Raw genomic sequence first — 20,206 nt, forward strand, 5'->3', positions numbered from 1 at the left:
CCAAACTGACTTGACCTAACACCTGATGCCTGCCACCCTCCAAAAGGCCCAATACCCATCGCCAAGGCCTGACACCACCCCAATCTCTGAACGCCCCCCCCCTCCCACCCGAACCCCCGACCCTCCAACCTCTGACCCTTGACCTCCAACCTCCATGACCTCCAAGCTCCAATCCTCAATGCCTCCCTCCCCCCAAATCCTAGTCACTTACCTCAGACACTTACCTTCTTCCTTTCCTATCAAGGATCTTTAAACATTAATGGACCTTTAACTTACTCTGTTTAGGGAAGTTAGTGCCGTTAAAAAAGGGCCATGGCTTCCTTCCCTTTGACAGAGCTACATTTCAATGCTGGGCCCTGGAAACACCCTATGTGCAGTGATTGTCCCTTTAAGGGCCACACAGCAGATTAAGGGTCACCTGACCCTAGTGGGCCAATTGGGACACAGAATGGAGAATCACTCCAGCGGGTGGAGCCCTCAGACAAAGAGTCATTTCGGACGCTCTCTTCAGAAAAGAGACATGTAGGGAGCTAGTTGAAGCCAAGTTGTCAAATAATCGTTATTAATAAATACCTTTTGTGTTCAGTAATGGAATCTCTGAAAGTGCATTTTTACGCACTTCCTGGATCTCTCCCAGCCTGAGTCAGAAGATTGGGTGAGACAGGCTGGGGAAAACCATAGAACCATAGAAACCCTACAGTGCAGAAGGAGGCCATTCGGCCCATTGAGTCTGCACCGACCACAATCCCACCCAGGCCCTACCCCCACATATTTACCTGCTAATCCCTCTGACCTACACATCTCAAGACTCTATAAGGGGCAATTTTTAACCTGGCCAATCAACCTAACCCGCACATCTTTGGACTGTGGGAGGAAACCGGAGCACCCGGAGGAAACCCACGCAGACACGAGGAGAATGTGCAAACTCCACACAGACAGTGACCCGAGCCGGGAATCGAACCTGGGACCCTGGAGCTGTGAAGCAGCAGTGCTAACCACTGTGCTACCGTGCCGTACCAAAAGATTCTGGTAAAAAAAAACCAGGAGCGGATTGGCAATCTGACACTCACAGCCACTGAGGGGAAGGTCAGGAAGCTGACATAGAAGAACGTCCAGCTGAAATGGAAAACTTCACATTGTTACCTTCTGAATTTGGAAGACTATTGCATCACATCAATGACGATTTATTCAATGTCCAATCTAACAATGACTGCCATAAAAATACTGATTCATTGCCCAAAATGGAAAAGTGTTCAAGTGGTCACCATTGACTTCCCTCAACAAACAAACATCAATTATTTGTGAAAACAACTTTCGTGGCGATCTTACTGGCTTGTCACGTTGGTTGATGGGTGTGGCGAGGAGGAGAGAGGTGAAAAATCAGGCTGGCGCCGGGTTTCTCACCTCTCGCTATGTTACCGGCCCAGTTCAACAGGTGAGAAGGGCACGAGACTGATTTCAATATTCATCAGGTAATTTAAATATTATTAGTGAGTGCCAGATGCAATCATCTGGGCTCACTTGTCCTTACCTGCTCGTCAGTCCTTGCCAGCGAGGATCACGAATGGTCCCCACCAACAGGGACCAGATGTGATGGCCTCGCTGGTGGGACTGGAGTCGATTGTGTACACACTGTACACAGTGCACTGGGAAATCAAGGCCCCTGTGCAATGGTGCCCCTAGAGCTCAGAAGCCAGCTTCCCTGCTGAATAGGCTCCGCCCACATCCTCTGCTGGCGAGAATCAGACTTGGGCTCATTTTTTTTTCTAAGTGCTATACAATTGCGTCGGGAAGCTTGCCCAATTCTCCCATTTTCACGTGCGTTTGGCACTTAGGATTATTTTTGGTAAGATTCACATTAAAAACGGATAATTATGCCAATGAGAACTGCAATATCCCAGGATTTATCTGAAGCACATAAATCTCCAAAGGCACCTGATTCCCCCCACAGTCTGAAGTCTCTAGTGGGTATTGCATTGGCAGCAGTCACTGTCTCCTGCTGGTGCTGTTGAGTATTGAAGAGCTGCTGGCCTCTGATTGGCCAATAGCCCTCAGCAGCCATGACTTCTGCACCTGAAATCCTTGATCCTGCAAGAAGGTTCACCATTGGCCTGTTAAGTGCCTGAGTGGCAAAAGATTCTGCGGGAAAAGAGGTAATACCAGGTTCTCGCTGGCTGTCCAGGCAGCAGCCACATGTTTTCACCTGATATATAAATATTTTAATCTAAACCAAGATTTATGATTGAGAATAATAAATGCAAAAAAAGCACAAAATGTGATGAGCATTTAACATTCAGATCTACGATTATTGGGCTAAATTTTATTGTTGCTAAGGCAACGAGGTTGGAGGCAGGGAGTCTGGTAAAATGGTGGAACACATTGAAACAGAATAGAGCAAATGTTTCATTAGGGTGATAGGGAACACAGAAGGGGAGTGTGGAGATGGCCATGATTGTAGAGTAGAGATTGCTTGAGTAGTACAGTGGGTCGGGGGACATCAGCAGGGGGCCTGTAGTGGGACTCGCGACCGGCGTCCAGCTGATTGTGAGTCTCCCAGGTCCTTTTTTTCTGATGTAATCAGCCCCACACCGCAAATCGGCACTGGACTGATTACCATATGGAAATTGTCATTTCAACATGATTAATGAGCCCACGACGATAGTCTCCGGGCCTGCAATGTCTCTCCCCGCGACAGAAGAGGTTCTCACCAGCAGCATTTACAACTGCTCCCCACCAATGGGGAACAGGTGTGCTCACCCCACTGGTAGGGACAGAAGCCATTGAGGCCCCCCCAGGGAGCTCGGGCCAGTGGGAGCAGGGCCTACTGGGGGGCCGATTGGTGGTGGAGGGGGGGAACTGCTGCGCACTCTGCAATGGGATCGATGGGGGAGGGAGGTAGGGGGTGATCAGGGCTGGCCACGGGGGGCTGGTGATTGGGGCTGGCCTGGCGGAGGGGTTTGGGATAGGCCAGCAATCGGTAGGAGGTCAGGAAGGCCAGCGATCGGGGGGGGAATGTGGGTCAGGGATAACATCGGTAGGCCAGCGATCAGGAGGCCGGCAATGTGGGACCAGTGTGCATGCACCAATCTCCGCTCTGACAGATTGGCGCATGTACAGTGGCCCACTCAGTGCCACGCTGCTGGCCTCTCCAGCAGGATGAGGCCCTGCCCCCCCATTTTCCAATGTGAATTTCTCTGAGGCACTCTGTGAGCCGGAGATTCTTGAAACTAAGTATGCCCAAAAAAAGGGTAGGAAAATCTCCCATTTTCCAGCCCATTGCGCACTTAGTTTTTTGGGGGGAATAAGGATCACAGAAGGCTGAACCCTGCCGAAAGGGTCCACTGACAAAGGCTCAGCAAGTGGAGATGTCAAAACATCAATAACCACAAAGACTGTGGCTATCCAGTGTGCAATGCTGGAGGAAGATTTGATGTCATTGGGATGTGATACCCACCCATTGTCTGTGGCAGTGAAGGTTACTGTGATCCTCAACTTTTGCACCTCAGAATCAATCGAGGAATCCTATGGAGATATTTGTGGGATCTCTTAACCAGCAGTCCATCACTGCATTAAGCTAGTCATGGATGCCCTATACGAGAGGGTTGGCCAGTACCTACACTCTCACACAGATTATACCCTGGCAGGTTGAGAGGGGAGTTGGATTTGAGGCCTTCACTGGATTTCCCCAGGTGCAGAGCGTAATGACTGCATATATGTGATGATCAAGGCTTTGACAGGACAGCCAGTAGCCTTTGTTAACAGGAAGAGTTTCCACTCGCTGAAGGTACAGCCTAGTACGCAACTGCTGCAAGCAGGTATGCAGATCCTGCAAGTATGTGCAAGATTCACAGGAAGCTGTCACAACTCTTACATCCTGAGACAGTCCTAGGAACCTCAGCTTTTCATGCCACCTGAATGGCTCCATGAATGGATACTGAATGACAAAGGATATGAGAGGACACCTACAACCAGAGCCACGCAGTTACATTGGCAGTTTAAAATGAACTTTTGGTGACTTCATAGATCTGACAAAGTCCTGCGGTATGCCTAACAAGGATCTGAACAACTTGGTGCTCCTGAGGACAAGTAACCCTAGAGAATGAGAATCTCTTTGACAGTGCAACCTCCTTCAAGCAAAAGGAGGATCTTCAGGACATTACAGACCAGGGGATCCAATGACAATGCATCAAAGTGGCAATTCCAACAGCCAACAACATGCATGATAAGGAGACATGGAAATTAATAATATAGGCATATTCCTTCTAAGCCAACCCTAAATGCCTACATTTGCATTGCAATTGTCTCCCTGATACATCCTTGTTTTCTTTTTCTTAATTGCCCTTCATCATCTCAATACTCCTGTCATGACAGGACAGGACATCAAGGCATATTCTCCATTGCCCTCATGCAGTACAGACCTTTTCCTTCCTCCCTTCTCAACAGATCACCCACTGATGACAGCTCAACAGTGTGCAAGATAGCACTTGAGACCTTAACTGAAGAAAAATATCACCCTTACTTTAGCGGATTGTTCCAAATATTTGCCACTTAACATTTAGCCTTCACCCACTGAAACCCAAGTACTAGTATGCAAACATTTGCAGTTACACCTACATTGTGCTGGCCCAGTGCATGCAATTGAGGTGGGAGTAGGCTGTTTGCCTTTCTGCTCTGGTGTTTAGATTAATATAGCATTCGTCCTCTGACTGACTGAGGCCTTGAGAGTTCTGATCTGTGCAGGAGCATCCTCTGGCGCCAAGCTTCATGAGCCATTGATGTCACCATCAAAGCAGCTGAGGAGATACCATTGAGACCAGGAGCTCCTAGGGGCATCCTTCACCCTCTGCTTTCCTGTGATCATGGAATGCTTTGGTCCTTGCCAAAGGTTGCAGGTACCATAGACTTATTTAGCCTATACATCACTTCACAGAGCTCATGGTTGAGGTAATAATAGGTCTATGCCTTTCTCCTGCAGCCACTCTGTGGTTTGCTGTGTGTGACTCTTCATGATAATCACCATTTTCTCAATGGAGGAGACTATGCATTCTTATGCAGTGAAAGACTGCTACTTGTGGCATGAATGGGCTTCTCCATTATCCTCACAAGTGTGAACAGCCTCTTAGAGCTCTGACAGATTCCACACATTTATTCTGCAACTCCAGCTGATGATTCCTGAGGCTCACCATCAACATGAAGCTGAGCATCGCTGGCCCCTTCCTCAATCCTTCAATGAGGAGTCTCTACAGCTGTTACTACTTCTGTTAGCTGTCCCTGCACATCTGGGCTGTGTTCACCAGCTGAGGCCACCTTTTTAACCACAGGCTAATGCTCACTGATGTTTGAGTATCTGCACTAGTGCTAGAACGATGTGATGATGGCCATGGGTGTTCTTCCTTTGATGTCTCAAGTACTGCTGTGCCTTTGTTGATGCCACTTCCGCATCATGACCTATGAGAGAGACAAGAATGATCATAGAATCTCTACAGTGCAAAATGAGACCATTTGGCCAATCGAGTCTGTACCGACTCTCCGGAAGAGCATCCCACCCAGGCCCTCCTCTCCACCATATCTCCATAACCACCACACATTTACCATGGCTAATCCACCTATCTTGGGACACTCAGGGTAAATTTAGCATAGCCAATCCACCAAACCTGCACATCTTTGGAACCGGAAGGAAATCAGAACACCCGGAGGAAACCCATGCAGACTCAGGGAGAACGTGCAAATTCCACACAGTCACCCAAGGCTGGAATCGAACCTGGATCTCTAGCGCTGTGAGACAGCAGTACTAACCACTGTGTCATTGTGCCGTCCTAATGACTAACTTTCCACTAACTCCTATTGCTTGTCCTATTATCTGGAGCTGTTTGTGTTCATCATTGGCCACAGGTGTGCCTTAGGTAATGCACATCATAATGTTCAGTGGATGTTGCCATGCAGACTTCACTCTCTATGGACTCCACACCCATCTCATCCTCAGCAACAGACTGCCCTCTTGTGACCAGCTCCAATCTCCAATGTTTCCTCCTCCATGAATGTTAATAACCAGCAGTGACAATCCCTCTCCAGTGTGTCTCTCCTCCACGGCATTGTGAACTCACATCTCTGGCAAAAACAAATTTACACTGTATCAACTGGTGTCTTTGTGTCAGTTTCCAGATCCAGCCACTGAGAGACCTGCTGCTTGGGCTATTTGGCATTGGGAAGACAGCAATCAATGCAGACTAATCAGGGCCTTTATGGTGATGCAACTATCCATCTCTCTGTGATCACTGATGCTTAGTCATGGCCGATGCCAGGATCTTCAATCTCATCTCACATTGCATTGGTGCCTTTTGTGAAATTCAAGGATATAAATTTGGTACACATTTGCAAGTTTACCAGTTAGTCCAGGATACTCCTTAATATTGGGTAAGGTCCCTAAAGGCTAGCAACAGTTATCAATAGTAACTGTTTCAGTTTATTTCTATTTATATTGCTTTAGTGCTTTCTAGCTCCCAACAGATGGCCTTTATACAACCAACAGCAACATCAAAGTAAACTTCACTGGCTAGGAAGATTTTTTTTACTTAATCTGCCAATCCTTAATCCTTAATAACTCTGGTAACTTTATTTTGGTGTTACTGCCAGCAACAAGAGATTTGTGCACTGAGAACCAATGGTGCGAACATGATACTGTAGCAATGTAAAAGTGGCTTAATATTGTTGCTTGAAACTTCTGCTCAAGAAACATTCAGAGAAAATCTTAGAAATCAAAGAAATTTACAGCAAGAAGGGAGGCCATTTGGCCTATTGCTTATATGACAACCAACAGGTGGCCATCCAGCCTACTGCCCTTTTCTTGCTCTTGGTCCCTAGCCTTGTAGGGTATGGCGTTTCAAGTGCATAACCAAGTGTTCTTTAAATGTTATGAGGATTTCAGCCTCTACCACCCTTTCAGTCAGTGAGTTCCAGACACCTTCTGTGTCTCTAAAGCTACGGGTACGGTTTGTTCACAAGTGTTGTTGTGGCAATTCCCTAGTTGTGGGAGACAAACTTAGAGCATGTAACAGGCATAAATTATGGTAAATTCTGGATTTGATTGAAAGGGGGGGTGAATGTGTCTGAGTTAACAACATTCTTGTATCAGTCTTGAGTTTCATCCTTCTAATTTGGAGTCAGATAAATGTGATGTATTTTCCCTGAGAAGCTTTAAATTGTAACGTTAATTTGGTTTCATACTAGTTTTTCTGTAATTCAATTTAATGATTTATAACACAACAAAATTTGCATACCAAACTACTCCGCGCACTCATAGCTAACGGGGACGTTTCTCTGAAGCAAAATTATATAAGTTTTAAACAATCCGTTTTATTGGCATTGCCAGATTTGACCACATTTTGCTTCATACTTATCGAGTTGGGTCTGTGTTGATCCGCGTACAGAGGAGGTTTAACACGGATATCAGAAGGACGTATTTTACACAGAGGGTGGTGGGGGCCTGGAATGCGCTGCCGGGCAAGGTGGTGGAGGCAGACACACTGGGAACGTTTAAGACTTATCTAGATAGCCACATGAACGGAGTGGGAATGGAGGGATACAAAAGAATGGTCTAATTTGGACCAGGGAGCGGCACGGGCTTGGAGGGCCGAAGGGCCTGTTCCTGTGCTGTATTGTTCTTTGTTCTTTGAGACCATGATAAAACAAGATCTGTTTAGCCCAGTGGTTTGCAAAGTAACGGATTAAAAAGATTCCAGCATCTGGCTTTTTATCTTGAGAATATACATCCCAGGCAACGTTAAACGGCGACGATATTTTGTCTTGAAATGTAATGAAGCCTGTTGCACCGTTTGTGCCAAGTAATTTTATATAAGACGTTTACCACAAATTCCAACAACATAAACATTACTTTGCCGAGTTCCTAAAGCGAGGTTTCCATTTCTATAACATTGTATCCGCATTCCCGCTTGCGGCAACGGTTGCAACAGAAGTCCCAGAAGCCATTGTAAAACTGAATGTGGTTATTTCCTGGAATTTGTTTGTTTGCTTTTCGCGCGATTGTAAAGAAAGATTTTGGACGAGCGCGGGAAAAAAGACATTCATCCGGATGCAGCAATACTTTGACACAAGGAGAGAACATTATTTAGGACCCTTGCTCTTGCCCCGAGAACTCTGAAAAGTTTTTTTTTCACTTTCCAGCCGCTCTGTTAAATTCACACTGTTTGCAAACTCTAGATGGCGGAATAGCTCCATCGATGATCTGCGAAATATCTACGCAACGAATAAATATTTTGTGGCAAAACTGATCAGTCATAATACAATTTTATAATGTTCAATTCTAATTTCCTGCCGATGTGTGTTATTAACAAAATTGCATTTGAATCAATTACCTGCGATAAATTGTCACATTCTTTTTCTAAAGGTTTAAAGTCTTCTTGGAATTGTCACAATTCATTTAGAAAAAAATCAGAGATAATCATTAATCTAAACAATTTTAACAAAGGGAAATTCCCTACACGTTGAATCGGAATCATAGAATTCCCTACAGTGCAGAAGAAGGCCGTTCGGCCCATCGAGCCTGCACCGACCACAATCCCACCCAGGCCCTATCCCCATAACCCCATGCATTTATCCTAGCTAGTCCCCCTGACACTAAGAGGCAATTTTGCATGGCCAATCCACCTAACCCGCACATCTTTGGACTTTGGAATGGAATCAATAATCTTTTTAGAAACGGTTCCATTTCTCTTCCCATATGGATTTAAATTTTAATACGGACGAGTCAAAATTCTAAAACAATTTTAACAACTCAGACTTTCAGGTGTAGTATCCAGGCTTGCCGAGCCTGGAAGGATCTAATGTAAATGTGTTTTATGACTTTTCAGCATGAATCAAGAATTTTATGGTATTTGAAGCCATCTATAACTGCTGGACCAAATGTAAAATGATATACATGAATAATTTTATGACAAACACGCGGTCAATGTTTACTGCTGAGGATAACACACTCTCAGGTTGGCAAACTGCACTGAAGAACCCTTTAACCCTCATTATTCTAGCTCTTGTAATGTCTGGAGTTTAGATCAGGTGGCGCTACAGGCTTTGAAAATACAATAAACTCCACCGCATTCTTTTGCCTCTCATTGCGGTTTCCTCCCAGTGCTGAGCATGAAAAACAGTCAGCCCCCTCGCACCACGGCAGCAGTGCTCTTTAACTAGGATGAATCGGATCCAGTCCTCCCAGAAGGAATTTGCCTTCTGTTTCACTGTATCAATGTTTTCTCCCCTAACAAAAACTTAAGGCAACCCCCTCCGTGATGTGTATGCCCACTGCAGGTGTGATGCTACCGCTTCATAAACTGGATGCTCAATACATGTATTGTGAATTAATGGTACCAAAGATGCGCCTGGACTACGGCACTGAAGGGACTGCCGATCATATACAGACTAATGCTAAACAGGAATGGGGTGGCTGCTGAGTTGCTCCTCACATCTTTTCTTTTAAAAAAGGGCATACAATAACCACAGGCATCATAATGTAGGCAGATCTTTATTGTATTTAATAATTATGACAAAATAGATTGCACTACAAATATACAGTCATTGCAAGTCTGGAATGTACAAAAGGAGTCGGGTAACTAATGAACATTTTTACCTCCATAATAATGAACACACGAATCTAAGTTTGGTGATGCTACAATGCCCTTATATATTTATATCACGTATAAAAATAATTCTATTTCCAGATGTACAGTTACAGGAAATAATGAGTTAAATAGTTTAAACAATTTTATATACAAATGTCTTTCATACATTAAAACGTCGATTGCACTTTCTGTAATAGAAATTGCGTTCAAGTATGATGCAATCCTTTTTCTACTAGCAGGATTTTAGACTCCCTGTAATCCAAACAGAAAAAAAACAGTTCAAATGTAGTCTGCAGATAGTGGCTGGAATTTGGCGCTATGTAGGGTATGAACCCTTTTAATTCCAAGGCATTCGCTGAGAGGTGGCGCCTTTTCCTTCATTCAGTTCGTTCTGAAACTTCTCCAAAAAACAAATTCTGGCAAGTTTGGCAGCTTGTAATAGTTCTGAACTCTGGCGTGCATTGTTAAGTTTGCCAAATGCAGACTTTATGAATATTCTAGTCCATGGCAGCGGCTCTGAAGTTGTACACTTGCGTGTGCTTGTCATTGCACAGCCCATCACGTCCTTGCCAGTATATCCTGTCCCCCAGGCAGCGTGAGCGCTATCTTGGATCGCACCGATCGCCGTTTCCTGCCGTAGCTGTTGGGACTCCACGTGCTCCACCGAGCCATGTTGTCTTTCTCCGGGTTATTCAGGAGCTGATTTAACCGGTGGCTCAGTTTCTGGACCTGACACGTCCCGAGTTGGCAGCTTGGCCGGTTCAGGTGGAGCTGTGGAAAATGGGGCAACCCGTATCGGTAGCGCTTCACACGGATGTGCGCGTCTGAGCTGAGAGAGGAAAAGGCAGCACGTTACCATCAGAGCGAAATCAGAGAAGTGGGTTCAGAACCCGACGCTATCACGGCTCATTTAAACCTTGGCCAAGCTACACTTGATGGACTCAAGTCTGCACTTGTCGGGAGATCATCATCGGCCGATTTATTTGATTTTTCTTCCATGGCAAGATCACTTTGCAAACTCGCATATATTATAGAACATGCAGAAAAATCGGCTCAGGTTCTAAACAGCATCTCAGAACACCGGGGGGGGGGGGGGGGGGGGACTCGCAAATCATAAAAATAAAGATGGGAATGATTGCCAGCTTCTAGGTCGTACTTTGAGTCAGAGGCAGTAAATCTCGACATAAACCTAACCAAAGAGAATAGAGACTCACTCGCATGCATTGTTTTACTTTCCCCAATCTCTTCACAGTTGGAGAGAGATAGAAACCAAAACCAGTCCGAAGGACTATCATTTCTTCCAATCGGGTAACAACAGTCCCGTATCTCAGACTCCTACATGTTCCCCTTCATCCTCCACGTTTACTCGGTTTTTTTATAGTTTAATCTTAGCGCTCCCCCAACCCCGCAGCCAGGGTGCTGAGGTTTGCCCGAACCCGAAGGTACCATGTTTCAGGTTTGCAGCTGGAAGGATTTGCTTTAATTACCTGGAGTGAACGTTCAAGTTTTCCTTGACGTCTTCTGCCCTCACGAACTGGTGGCTACTCCCTACCACCCCCTGAGTCTTCAGCTTGGAAGCTTTCAGATCCCTCTTCGCTCGGCTTAAAGCCCAAGCGGTCAACCTGCGAACAAAAACATACAATCCCGATAAAGGACACGAGACCAAAGAGTACGCTCACAGACTGGTGAAAGTTTCAATTTGGAAAGAAAGGTGTCTTGATTCAACTGGGACGTGTTTTAAAAAATTGCGGGAAAAGAGATACAATAGAGAACTTGCCTTTTTTTAAATGCTGAAGCTACGTCCAATTTGGCATCCACGTTATCATAAATAGAATAAAGGAAGCAGCAATACAGCAGGGCAACATGAACCATCCTCATGGTGAAACCTGATGGGGGAGAAAGCAGAGCCGGCATTAGAACTGTTCTTTGGATGATTTATGTTTGCTTTGAGGCTGTGGGGGTATAGCTTGCTGATAGGCACCTCTCCAGTCCTGGCGAGGTGTCAGCAACGCGCGCGAATGTTTAGTCTTAACAACAGATCGAGCATCTCCGCTCAGGGGAAGCCACCGCCAGGTTCGGTTTTGTACTCTTGTGTGGAGATTTCTCTTTCGGACAATGTTCTTTAGATGATGATCGGGTTCTGAGTCACTCACACACATAAGTTATGACAACATTACGAAACTTAAAAACACGGCGTGTACATTCAACCTGCTGATTGTACTTCACATCGCTCTGATCACTGCCGTGTCCCGCATCCATTTCCATAACATCACTAAATATTTGCGACTACCCAGTAAAGTTAGTGAAAGGTGCGATGTATAACAAACTTGCTTAACTGAGCCCAAGGTAGAACATTTCACACGTACCTACCAAGCCTATTTAATGGGGTTTCCAAAATTCTTCACTCCCGTATCTCGTGGTGTATCCTTACAAAGTCTTTCGCGGTGAGATCGAGACGAAACTGTTATTCTCGAATCGCATTGACTGAGTCCAGAGCCGCAGTCTCTCCTTATATAATGGCACACGGGGCGGAGATTCAATTGATGGACAGCTCGCAGACAATGCTTGTGCATATCCTGCAGAACCTAATGCACACATCATTTGATGAGCATGATAAATGCAATCCACTGCCAATCCGCCCCTCGCCCATAAATCTGCCATATATAGTTAACATTTTGATACTTTACACTTGGCGCACGTAAACTTCAGGGTAAACATTGCTTTAGAGTAGAGATTTAAATCGGATGCAGTACCAACTAACATATAGTGGGCGGTACTTTGAGGAAAAGACACTTCCCAAACTGCTCACATCTTAATTATATCCTAATTTATTTGCTCTTAAAATCCGACATATTTCTCATTTTACATTTGCAGAAGTTGCAGTTGTTTGGATTTGCTAATGTCTCAAGATAATTTCACCAGGAACAAGAAAAGTTTGAAATTGAAAGTTACAGGTCAGGATGATTGACGATTTAATTAATTATTTTGTTCTGCTACGATGAGTCTACATTTTCTAAATGCACATGGCGTGAATTGGCTGAACATGTACCAAGTGATTAATGCTTCTAGCTCGTCTGTTTCCCTCCGAGACTCCACATGACAGTTCGTAATGCCTCTGATATCTCCAGCGATCATCCATTGCTTAATCACTGGAATGTAAACGGGAGCGATTGTCACGTACATCCCTCATAGTTTTAGACTTGGTTAACGTTTTCCTAACTGTTCCGAGGAAGTGTATATCGAAAACGCGGGCCCCTTTTTGGGGGTTTGAACGTTGCCTTATTCTTAAAACAATTCAGTAATTTCGACTTCTGGGAAATAAATGGGCAGCATTCATCCCGAAATGTCCATTGCCAACAATGATAAGCCGCCTGTTGCTTTTCTGTTAGCTTTCAGATAATGATCTGACTCGGTGTGGGCTGCTGATCCATCCAGCACCACTTTCTGACAGATTGTCATTAGAGCATTGGGTAGATGTGACCAAACTCTCAGTACTTGCTGATCAAACATGTGAAAAGTTTGTGTGTGTAATTAAATGCACTTGCAAATTATTTCCCCTAACAAATCAAGATCATCGCCTCTCAGGAGTTTATGTTTGACAGGTGATATTGGCGGTCCTCGTGATTCCATTAAAACCCATTTCGAAGACGATTCTTTTTTTTGTATTCTTTCATATTAAAGGTGGCAAATGTACATAAGGTTTAATACAAGAGAGACTAGGAGGACCCTGTGACCCATCAAAACCCTTAGAGTTGGCCTAGCTTTTCTTCTCGTTTGGTATAATAGACAAAGATGTCAGGATCTGACTATGAATTTAAAAAAAACAATTGCAATATCAATGGAAATATCAAATGGTATTTTTAAATGTGTGCGTTATTCTACCGCGCCGCCCGTAATTCGTAACTTTGCTGTATGGGCGAGGAGTGAGGTTGTCCCGAGAATAAAACAAAAATGTAAGAAGGACATGTGCAAAGCTGGTTTTAGGAGTAAAAAAACATCAATTGAACAAATAACACGGTAGTTAAGTTTCAGGCATGCATCACTAATGTACTCTTCTCTTGTTTATTGTATGTTTGTTGATTAATGACACGGACACGTTCTTTCTGTTGCTCTTGGTGGCCACCGCTTGACTCAGAAAAGGACACGAATCCTTTTGCAACATTCTTGAGATATTAGTGTCGCGTGTTCCTTCCAGAGTTGGCACTTCACCAACATCACTGCCTTCTCGGAACCTTACTTAACAACCCAAACTTGGACTTGGTTTGAGTGGGAAGCGGGGTCCTAAGAGCACCACCAGCAGAAAGGAAGCAACAATACTGTTCAAGTGGAAATTGTCCTTTATTTACTTCACTAGAGAGATAAATACAATTTGTGTCACAGACACCTGAAGCGAAAGTTTCCGCAAATTTCATAAACAAATAGGTGCGTGAATATCCAGTTTTTTTGCCAGTATCTCTGTAACCTGATAAAGACATTACTGTAAAAGTCACGCTGTTATTAAAGTTACGTGAATGTTTTCCTTCCCCCATATTTCCCTTTCTGTTCCGCCAACTGGTGGAAAGCAATATTTAACCAACCCGTTTTCTGTTAGATATTTTCTGACCACTTCTTGTTCTGCTGTTTTACACTTCCCTCCCCTCCCCCTCCCCGTGTCCTGGGACATCCGGACCGCCACTAATTCATTTAACTTTCTTATGACTGTTCAGGGGCGATTATTCTTCCCAGGTGATGCCATTACTGTTAGGTTTCTCTTCATAATTACCCTCACGACAACCTGAGCCTTCATTTGGTCCCATGTGGTTGCTAGTTTCTTTCACAAGGGAACCTGTGTGTTTTAGTTGAATTGTCATGTCTCTTCTACTTGAATTATTTCAGTATCTTATTGAGACAGATGCTCTGTTAGGTATTATTTGATTCGATGTGTTAACGTGAAATCTAATTGGACATTGCAATGTCAAATAGTTACAAAATGAGCATTGTCAGTTTATGGAATGAAGGTGAGTATTTCAACATATCATGTGTCTTCTTCCATCAGGATCTAACTCCTCCCTTGTGTAGAATATGGATGAGCCTATTATTTTAAGATTAAAATATCTCAGTTAAGTAGTTTAACTGGGTTATTCAACCTGCAGCCCTGGAGCCATCACAATCAATGGCTAAACTTCTTACTGTGTTTACCCCTGTCCAACACTGGCATCTCCACATCATAAACTCAAACTATCAGTCCTATCAGTGTAGTACACGATCAGTGTGCCTCTATTTCTTATTGACGTGTTTCCTGTTTTAGTTTTGTAGGCCAGAGGATTTGGAATGGGTCAGTTTCATTGGTTCAAAGAAACGCCCTAATTCATTTTTATTAGCCTGTAATATTTATAATTGCATTTTCAAAGTTTATTAGTTGCAGAACTGCCCATAAATTAAATACCTGTAGTTTTACGCTGCATAATTTGGGTCGCTGTTTATTTTCTCTCCCAGATTACTATGTATGTAAGTAGATACTATATCTGAGGGATTTGTTTAGATTCCATAAAACAGGTGACATTTTTGTAGAATGGAAAGCTCAAAGTTCCCTTAAATTAAAACTTCCTATTAGTGAAATAGTTCTTTCACTGTGCCCATCAGTAACCAGAACGAAGCAAACCAAAGTACAAATCAAAATACCAATTCCTTTGAATTATATTGGGATCTCCAATAATAAAAATGAAATTGTTACAAAGAACAATACAGCACAGGAACAGGCCCTTTGGCCCTCCAAGCCCGCGCCGCTCCCTGGTCCAAACTAGACCATTCTTTTGTATCCCTCCATTCCCACTCCGTTCGTGTGGCTATCTAGATAAGTCTTAAACGTTCCCAGTGTGTCCGCCTCCACCACCTTGCCCGGCAGCGCATTCCAGGCCCCCACCACCCTCTGTGTAAAATATGTCCTTCTGATATCCTTCTTAAACCTCTCCCCCTCACCTTGAACCTATGACCCCTCATGTACGTCACCACCGACCTGGGAAAAAGCTTCCCACCGTTCACCCTATCTATGCCTTTCATAATTTTATACACCTCTATTAGGTCACCCCTCATCCTCCGTCTTTCCAGTGAGAACAACCCCAGTTTACCCAATCTCTCCTCATAACTAAGCCCTTCCATACCAGGCAACATCCTGGTAAACCTCCTCTGCACTCCCTCTAAAGCCTCCACGTCCTTCTGGTAGTGTGGCGACCAAACTGGACGCAGTATTCCAAATGCGGCCGAACCAACGTTCTATACAACTGCAACATCAGACCCCAACTTTTATACTCTATGCCCCGTCCTATAAAGGCAAGCATGCCATATGCCTTCTTCACTACCTTCTCCACCTGTGACGTCACCTTCAAGGATCTGTGGACTTGCACACCCAGGTCCCTCTGCGTATCTACACCCTTTATGGTTCTGCCATTTATCGTATAGCTCCCTCCTACGTTAGTTCTACCAAAATGCATCACTTTGCATTTATCTGGATGGAACTCCATCTGCCATTTCTTTGCCCAAATTTCCAGTCTATCTATATCCTTCTGTAGCCTCTGACAATGTTCCTCACTATCTGCAAGTCCAGCCATTTTTGTGTCGTCCGCAAACTTACTGATCACCCCAGTTACACCTTCTTCCAGATCGTTTATATAAATCACAACAGTTACGTTGAAAAGGTCACAAAAATATGCCTATAACTTCACTCATTTTATTTTCCAATAGTTAAAAGAACTTCTGCCTATAAATTCAAGGTTCTTCAGCTTCACTTTCTGCTCGATTCCTGGAGTTTCCGTCATTGGACATGAAATGATCCTTGAGTTGGTGTAATGGATTCAAGAACAGCATTTCTCACAATGATTCTCCTGTAGGGTGCTATGAAGCATGCTTCACAAAATCATGCAGCTATAAAGTAGAAGTCTTAGATGAAACTCAAAGAAGAAAGAAGAACAAAGAAAATTACAGCACAGGAACAGGCTCTTCGGCCCTCCAAGCTTGCACTGACCATGCTGCCTGACTGAATTAAAACTCCCTACCCTTCCGGGGACCATATCCCTCTATTCCCATCCTATTCATGTATTTGTCCAGACGCCCCTTGAAACTCACTATCGTATCTGCTTCCACTATCTCCCCCGGCAGCGAGTTCCAGGCACCCACCACCCTCTGTGTAAAAAATTTGCCTCTACATCTCCTTTAAACTTTGCCCCTCACACGTTAAACTTAATAATGGACTCTTCCACCCTGGGAAAAAGCTTCTGATTATCCATTCTGTCCATGCCTCTCATAATCATGTAGGCTTCTATCAGGTCGCCTCTCAACCTCCATCGTTCCTGTGAGAACAAACCAAGTTTCTCCAACTTGTCCTCATAGCTAATGCCCTCCATACCAGGCAACATCCTGGTAAATCTTTTCTGTACCCTCTCCAAAGCCTCCACATCTTTCTGGTAGTGTGGCGTCCAGAATTGAACACTATATTCCAAGTGCGGTCTAACTAAGGTTCTATAAAGCGGCAATTTTTAAACTCAGTGTCCTGGCCGATGAAGGCAAGCATGCCGTATGCCTTCTTGATTACCTTCTCCAACTGTGTTGCCACTTTCAGTGACCTGTGTACCCGTACACCCAGATCTCTCTGCCTATCAATACTCTTAAGGGTTCTGCCATTTACTGAATATTTCCTATCTGTATTAGACCTTCCAAAATGCATTGCCTCACATTTGTCCGGATTAAACTCCATCGCCATCTCTCCATCCAAGCCTCCAAGCAATCTATATCCTGTCTATCCTCTGGTGGTCCTCATCGCTATCCCCAAATCTACTCACCTTTGTGTCGTCCGCAAATTTACTAATCAAACCAGTTACATTTTCCTCCAAATCACTTCTATGTATATTACAAAGAGCAAAGTTCCAGCACTGATCCCTGAGGAACACCACTTGTCACCGCCCTCCATTCAGAAATGCACCCTTCCACTGCTATCCTCTGTCTTCAATGACCAAGCCAGTTCTGTATTCACCTTGCCAGCTCACCTCTGATCGCATGCGACTTCTCCTTCTGCACCAGTCTGCCATGAGGGACCTTGTCAAAGGCCTTACTGAAGTCCATGTAGACAACATCCACTGCCCTACCCTCATCAATCATCTTCGTCACTTCCTCAAAAAACTCGATCAAGTTAGTGAGACACGACCTCCCCTTCACAAAACCATGTTGCCTCTCGCTAATTCATCCACTTATTTCCAAGTGGGAGTTAATCCTGTCTCGAAGAATCCTCTCCAATAATTTCCCTACCACTGATGTAAGGCTCACTGGGCTGTAATTACGTGGATTATTCTTGCTACCCTTCTTAAACAAAGGAACAACATTGGCTATCCTCCAATCCTCTGGGACCTCCCCTGTAGCCAGTGAGGATACAAAGACTTCTTTCAAGACCCCAGCATTTTCCTCCCTTGCCTCTCTCAGTATTTTGGGGTATATCCCATCAGGCCTTGGGGATTTGTCTACCTTAATGTTTCTCAAGAACCCAAATACCTCCTCCTTTTTGATCTCAACATGACTCAAACTATCTACACACCCTTTCCCAGATTCATCATCCACCAAGTCCTTCTCTTTGGTGAATACTGATGTAAAGTACTCATTTAATACCTCGCACATTCCCTCTGGCTCCATGCATAGATTCCCTCCCCTGTCCTTGAGTGGGCCAACCCTCTCCCTGGCTACCCTCTTGATCTTTATATATGTATAAAAAAGCCTTGGGATTTTCCTTAATCCTACTGGCCAATGATTTTTTGTGACCCCTTTTAGCCCTCCTTACTCCTTGCTTAAGTTTCTTTCTACCTTCCTTGTGTTCCACACTTGCTTCATGTGTTCCCAGCCTCCTTGCCTTGACAAATGCTTCCTTTTTCTCTTTGACTAGGCTCACAATATCTCTTGTTATCCAAGGTTTCCAAAACTTGCCATACTTATCCTTCATCATTATAGGAATGTGCTGGTCCTGAATCCCTATCAACTTACACTTGAAAGCCTCCCACATGCCAGATGTTGATTTGCCCTCAAACATCTGCCTCCAATCTTCATTCTTCAGTTCCTGCCTAATATTGTTATAATTAGCCTTCCCCCAGTTTAGCACCTTAATTTGAGGACTACGCTTTTCTTTATCCATCAGTACCTTAAAGCTTACTGAATTGTGGTCACTGTTCCTGAACTGCTCCGCTACTGAAACACTGACCATTTGGCCGGGCTCATTCCCCAATACCAGGTCCAGTATGGCCCCTTCCCTAGTTGGACTCTCTACATACTGTTTCAAGAAGCCCTCCTGGATGCTCCTTTATGAGTTCCAATAAATCTCTGTGGCTGTGTGAAGCAGAGATAAGTTGCAATTGGTTCATAACCCAGGGATTCAAAATTCTCAGGATTTTTTTTAAACTAGGAAATAATTCTGTTCTTTACAAAACAACCCAATGACCTCAACTAAAGCAGAGGTAGATGAAAAATAATTTCTTGAAGGACTATTGGCTTTTATTGCAATTAAATCCATATTACACAATATATGGAAAAGTATAGAAAAAGTTTCCAATTCATGAGAAGTTCAACAGTGTCCTACTTTGCTTCCAACACATGTCTCTAATCACACAGTATATGAGAGGGAATGGGGAGGAGGCTGTAACTGAGATCCCAAAAGGAGGAAAGACAAACTGTAGCAGCAACAGAAGGCACTGATCAGTCAGCAACATAAAAATTGCTCAACAAAAAAAGACCAAGATTCATCCAGATCTTTTCTACCATCCTACTAGTCATGCAACGCAATGAAAATGTAGTTGTTGACAGAAATCAATCACTGTTAATTTATCTACAGCAGACCCAGACAAGACACAAGCGGTGGAAAGCTTTGGGAAGCATAGGTTCAAAGTCACTTGTTGCTCCCATGCATGCCTCGAATTACCCATACAATGTATCTCAAAATGTTAATTTCAGAAATAAATCTGTCTAATTAGCGCATAAAGTTTGAAGAGATGGTTGATGAATATCACATAATAAACTTGCTAGCAAAATTAAAGCCAATGGGATGAAAGAGGATTTGACAGTGTTCTAGTGTGATTAAGGGATAGAAAGCAAAGAGTATGGTGAATGTTTGTTTTTCAGACTAGAAAGAAGATCCAGTAATGTTTCCCAAAAGTTGCTCTTTTTGACATAAGACTTGGTTATAAAAAGCATAATTTCAAAGTTGTACATAACACACAACTCAATGAAGGATGGTAACAGACTTCAGGGGGACATAAACAGAAACACAACTGAAAGACGTTTGAAGAGAAGTGGAAAGTTCTTTTAGGAAGAATGGGGAAAAGCATAATAAACTACATAGTTCAATCTTAAGGGGGTGCAGAGAGACCCGAGATGTATCTTTAAAGGTGGCAGGATGAGGTAAGAACGATGTTAAAAGACATATGGGATTCTTGTCTTTATAAACAAAGGCATGCAGTACAAAAGCAAATAAATTATTCAAAGCCTTTAAAACACATTGTAAACCATAATTCCAGCTGGATTACTGTGGCCAATTTTAGTCAACATTCTTTAGGTTATTGGCCATCAAG

At 43.8% G+C, this 20,206-nt stretch overlaps 1 protein-coding gene across 2 annotated transcripts; it reads right to left on the reverse strand.

Annotated features, from left to right (window-relative positions):
* Nucleotides 1-9,515: 9,515 nt before the first annotated feature.
* LOC144499174 (pro-adrenomedullin-like) lies at nucleotides 9,516-12,138 on the reverse strand. 2 transcript variants are annotated; one of them, XM_078221266.1, is made up of 4 exons: nucleotides 12,000-12,138; nucleotides 11,407-11,515; nucleotides 11,117-11,251; nucleotides 9,516-10,458 (listed from the first exon to the last, which is right to left on the reverse strand). In XM_078221266.1, exons 2-4 carry the CDS (start codon nucleotides 11,505-11,507, stop codon nucleotides 10,188-10,190), a joined length of 507 nt encoding a protein of 168 aa, XP_078077392.1. In that variant the 5' UTR covers nucleotides 11,508-11,515; nucleotides 12,000-12,138; the 3' UTR covers nucleotides 9,516-10,187. The 2 variants fall into 2 exon arrangements, with proteins under 2 accessions (XP_078077392.1, XP_078077394.1); XM_078221268.1 differs by having other exon boundaries at nucleotides 9,517-10,458; nucleotides 11,996-12,115.
* Nucleotides 12,139-20,206: the final 8,068 nt, after the last annotated feature.

The sequence above is a fragment of the Mustelus asterias genome, chromosome 9 (assembly GCF_964213995.1).
Source record: "Mustelus asterias chromosome 9, sMusAst1.hap1.1, whole genome shotgun sequence".
Taxonomy (NCBI): Eukaryota; Metazoa; Chordata; class Chondrichthyes; order Carcharhiniformes; family Triakidae; genus Mustelus; species Mustelus asterias.

Excerpts from the sequence above, each read along its gene's own strand:
- LOC144499174 (XM_078221266.1), bottom strand. The coding sequence starts at position 11,507 with ATGAGGATGGTTCATGTTGCCCTGCTGTATTGCTGCTTCCTTTATTCT. Across the intron at positions 11,252-11,406 it reads GCTTCAGCATTTAAAAAAAG|GTTGACCGCTTGGGCTTTAA; the intron begins GCAAGTTCTCTA and ends TTTTGTTCGCAG. Across the intron at positions 10,459-11,116 it reads AACTTGAACGTTCACTCCAG|CTCAGACGCGCACATCCGTG; the intron begins GTAATTAAAGCA and ends TTCCTCTCTCAG.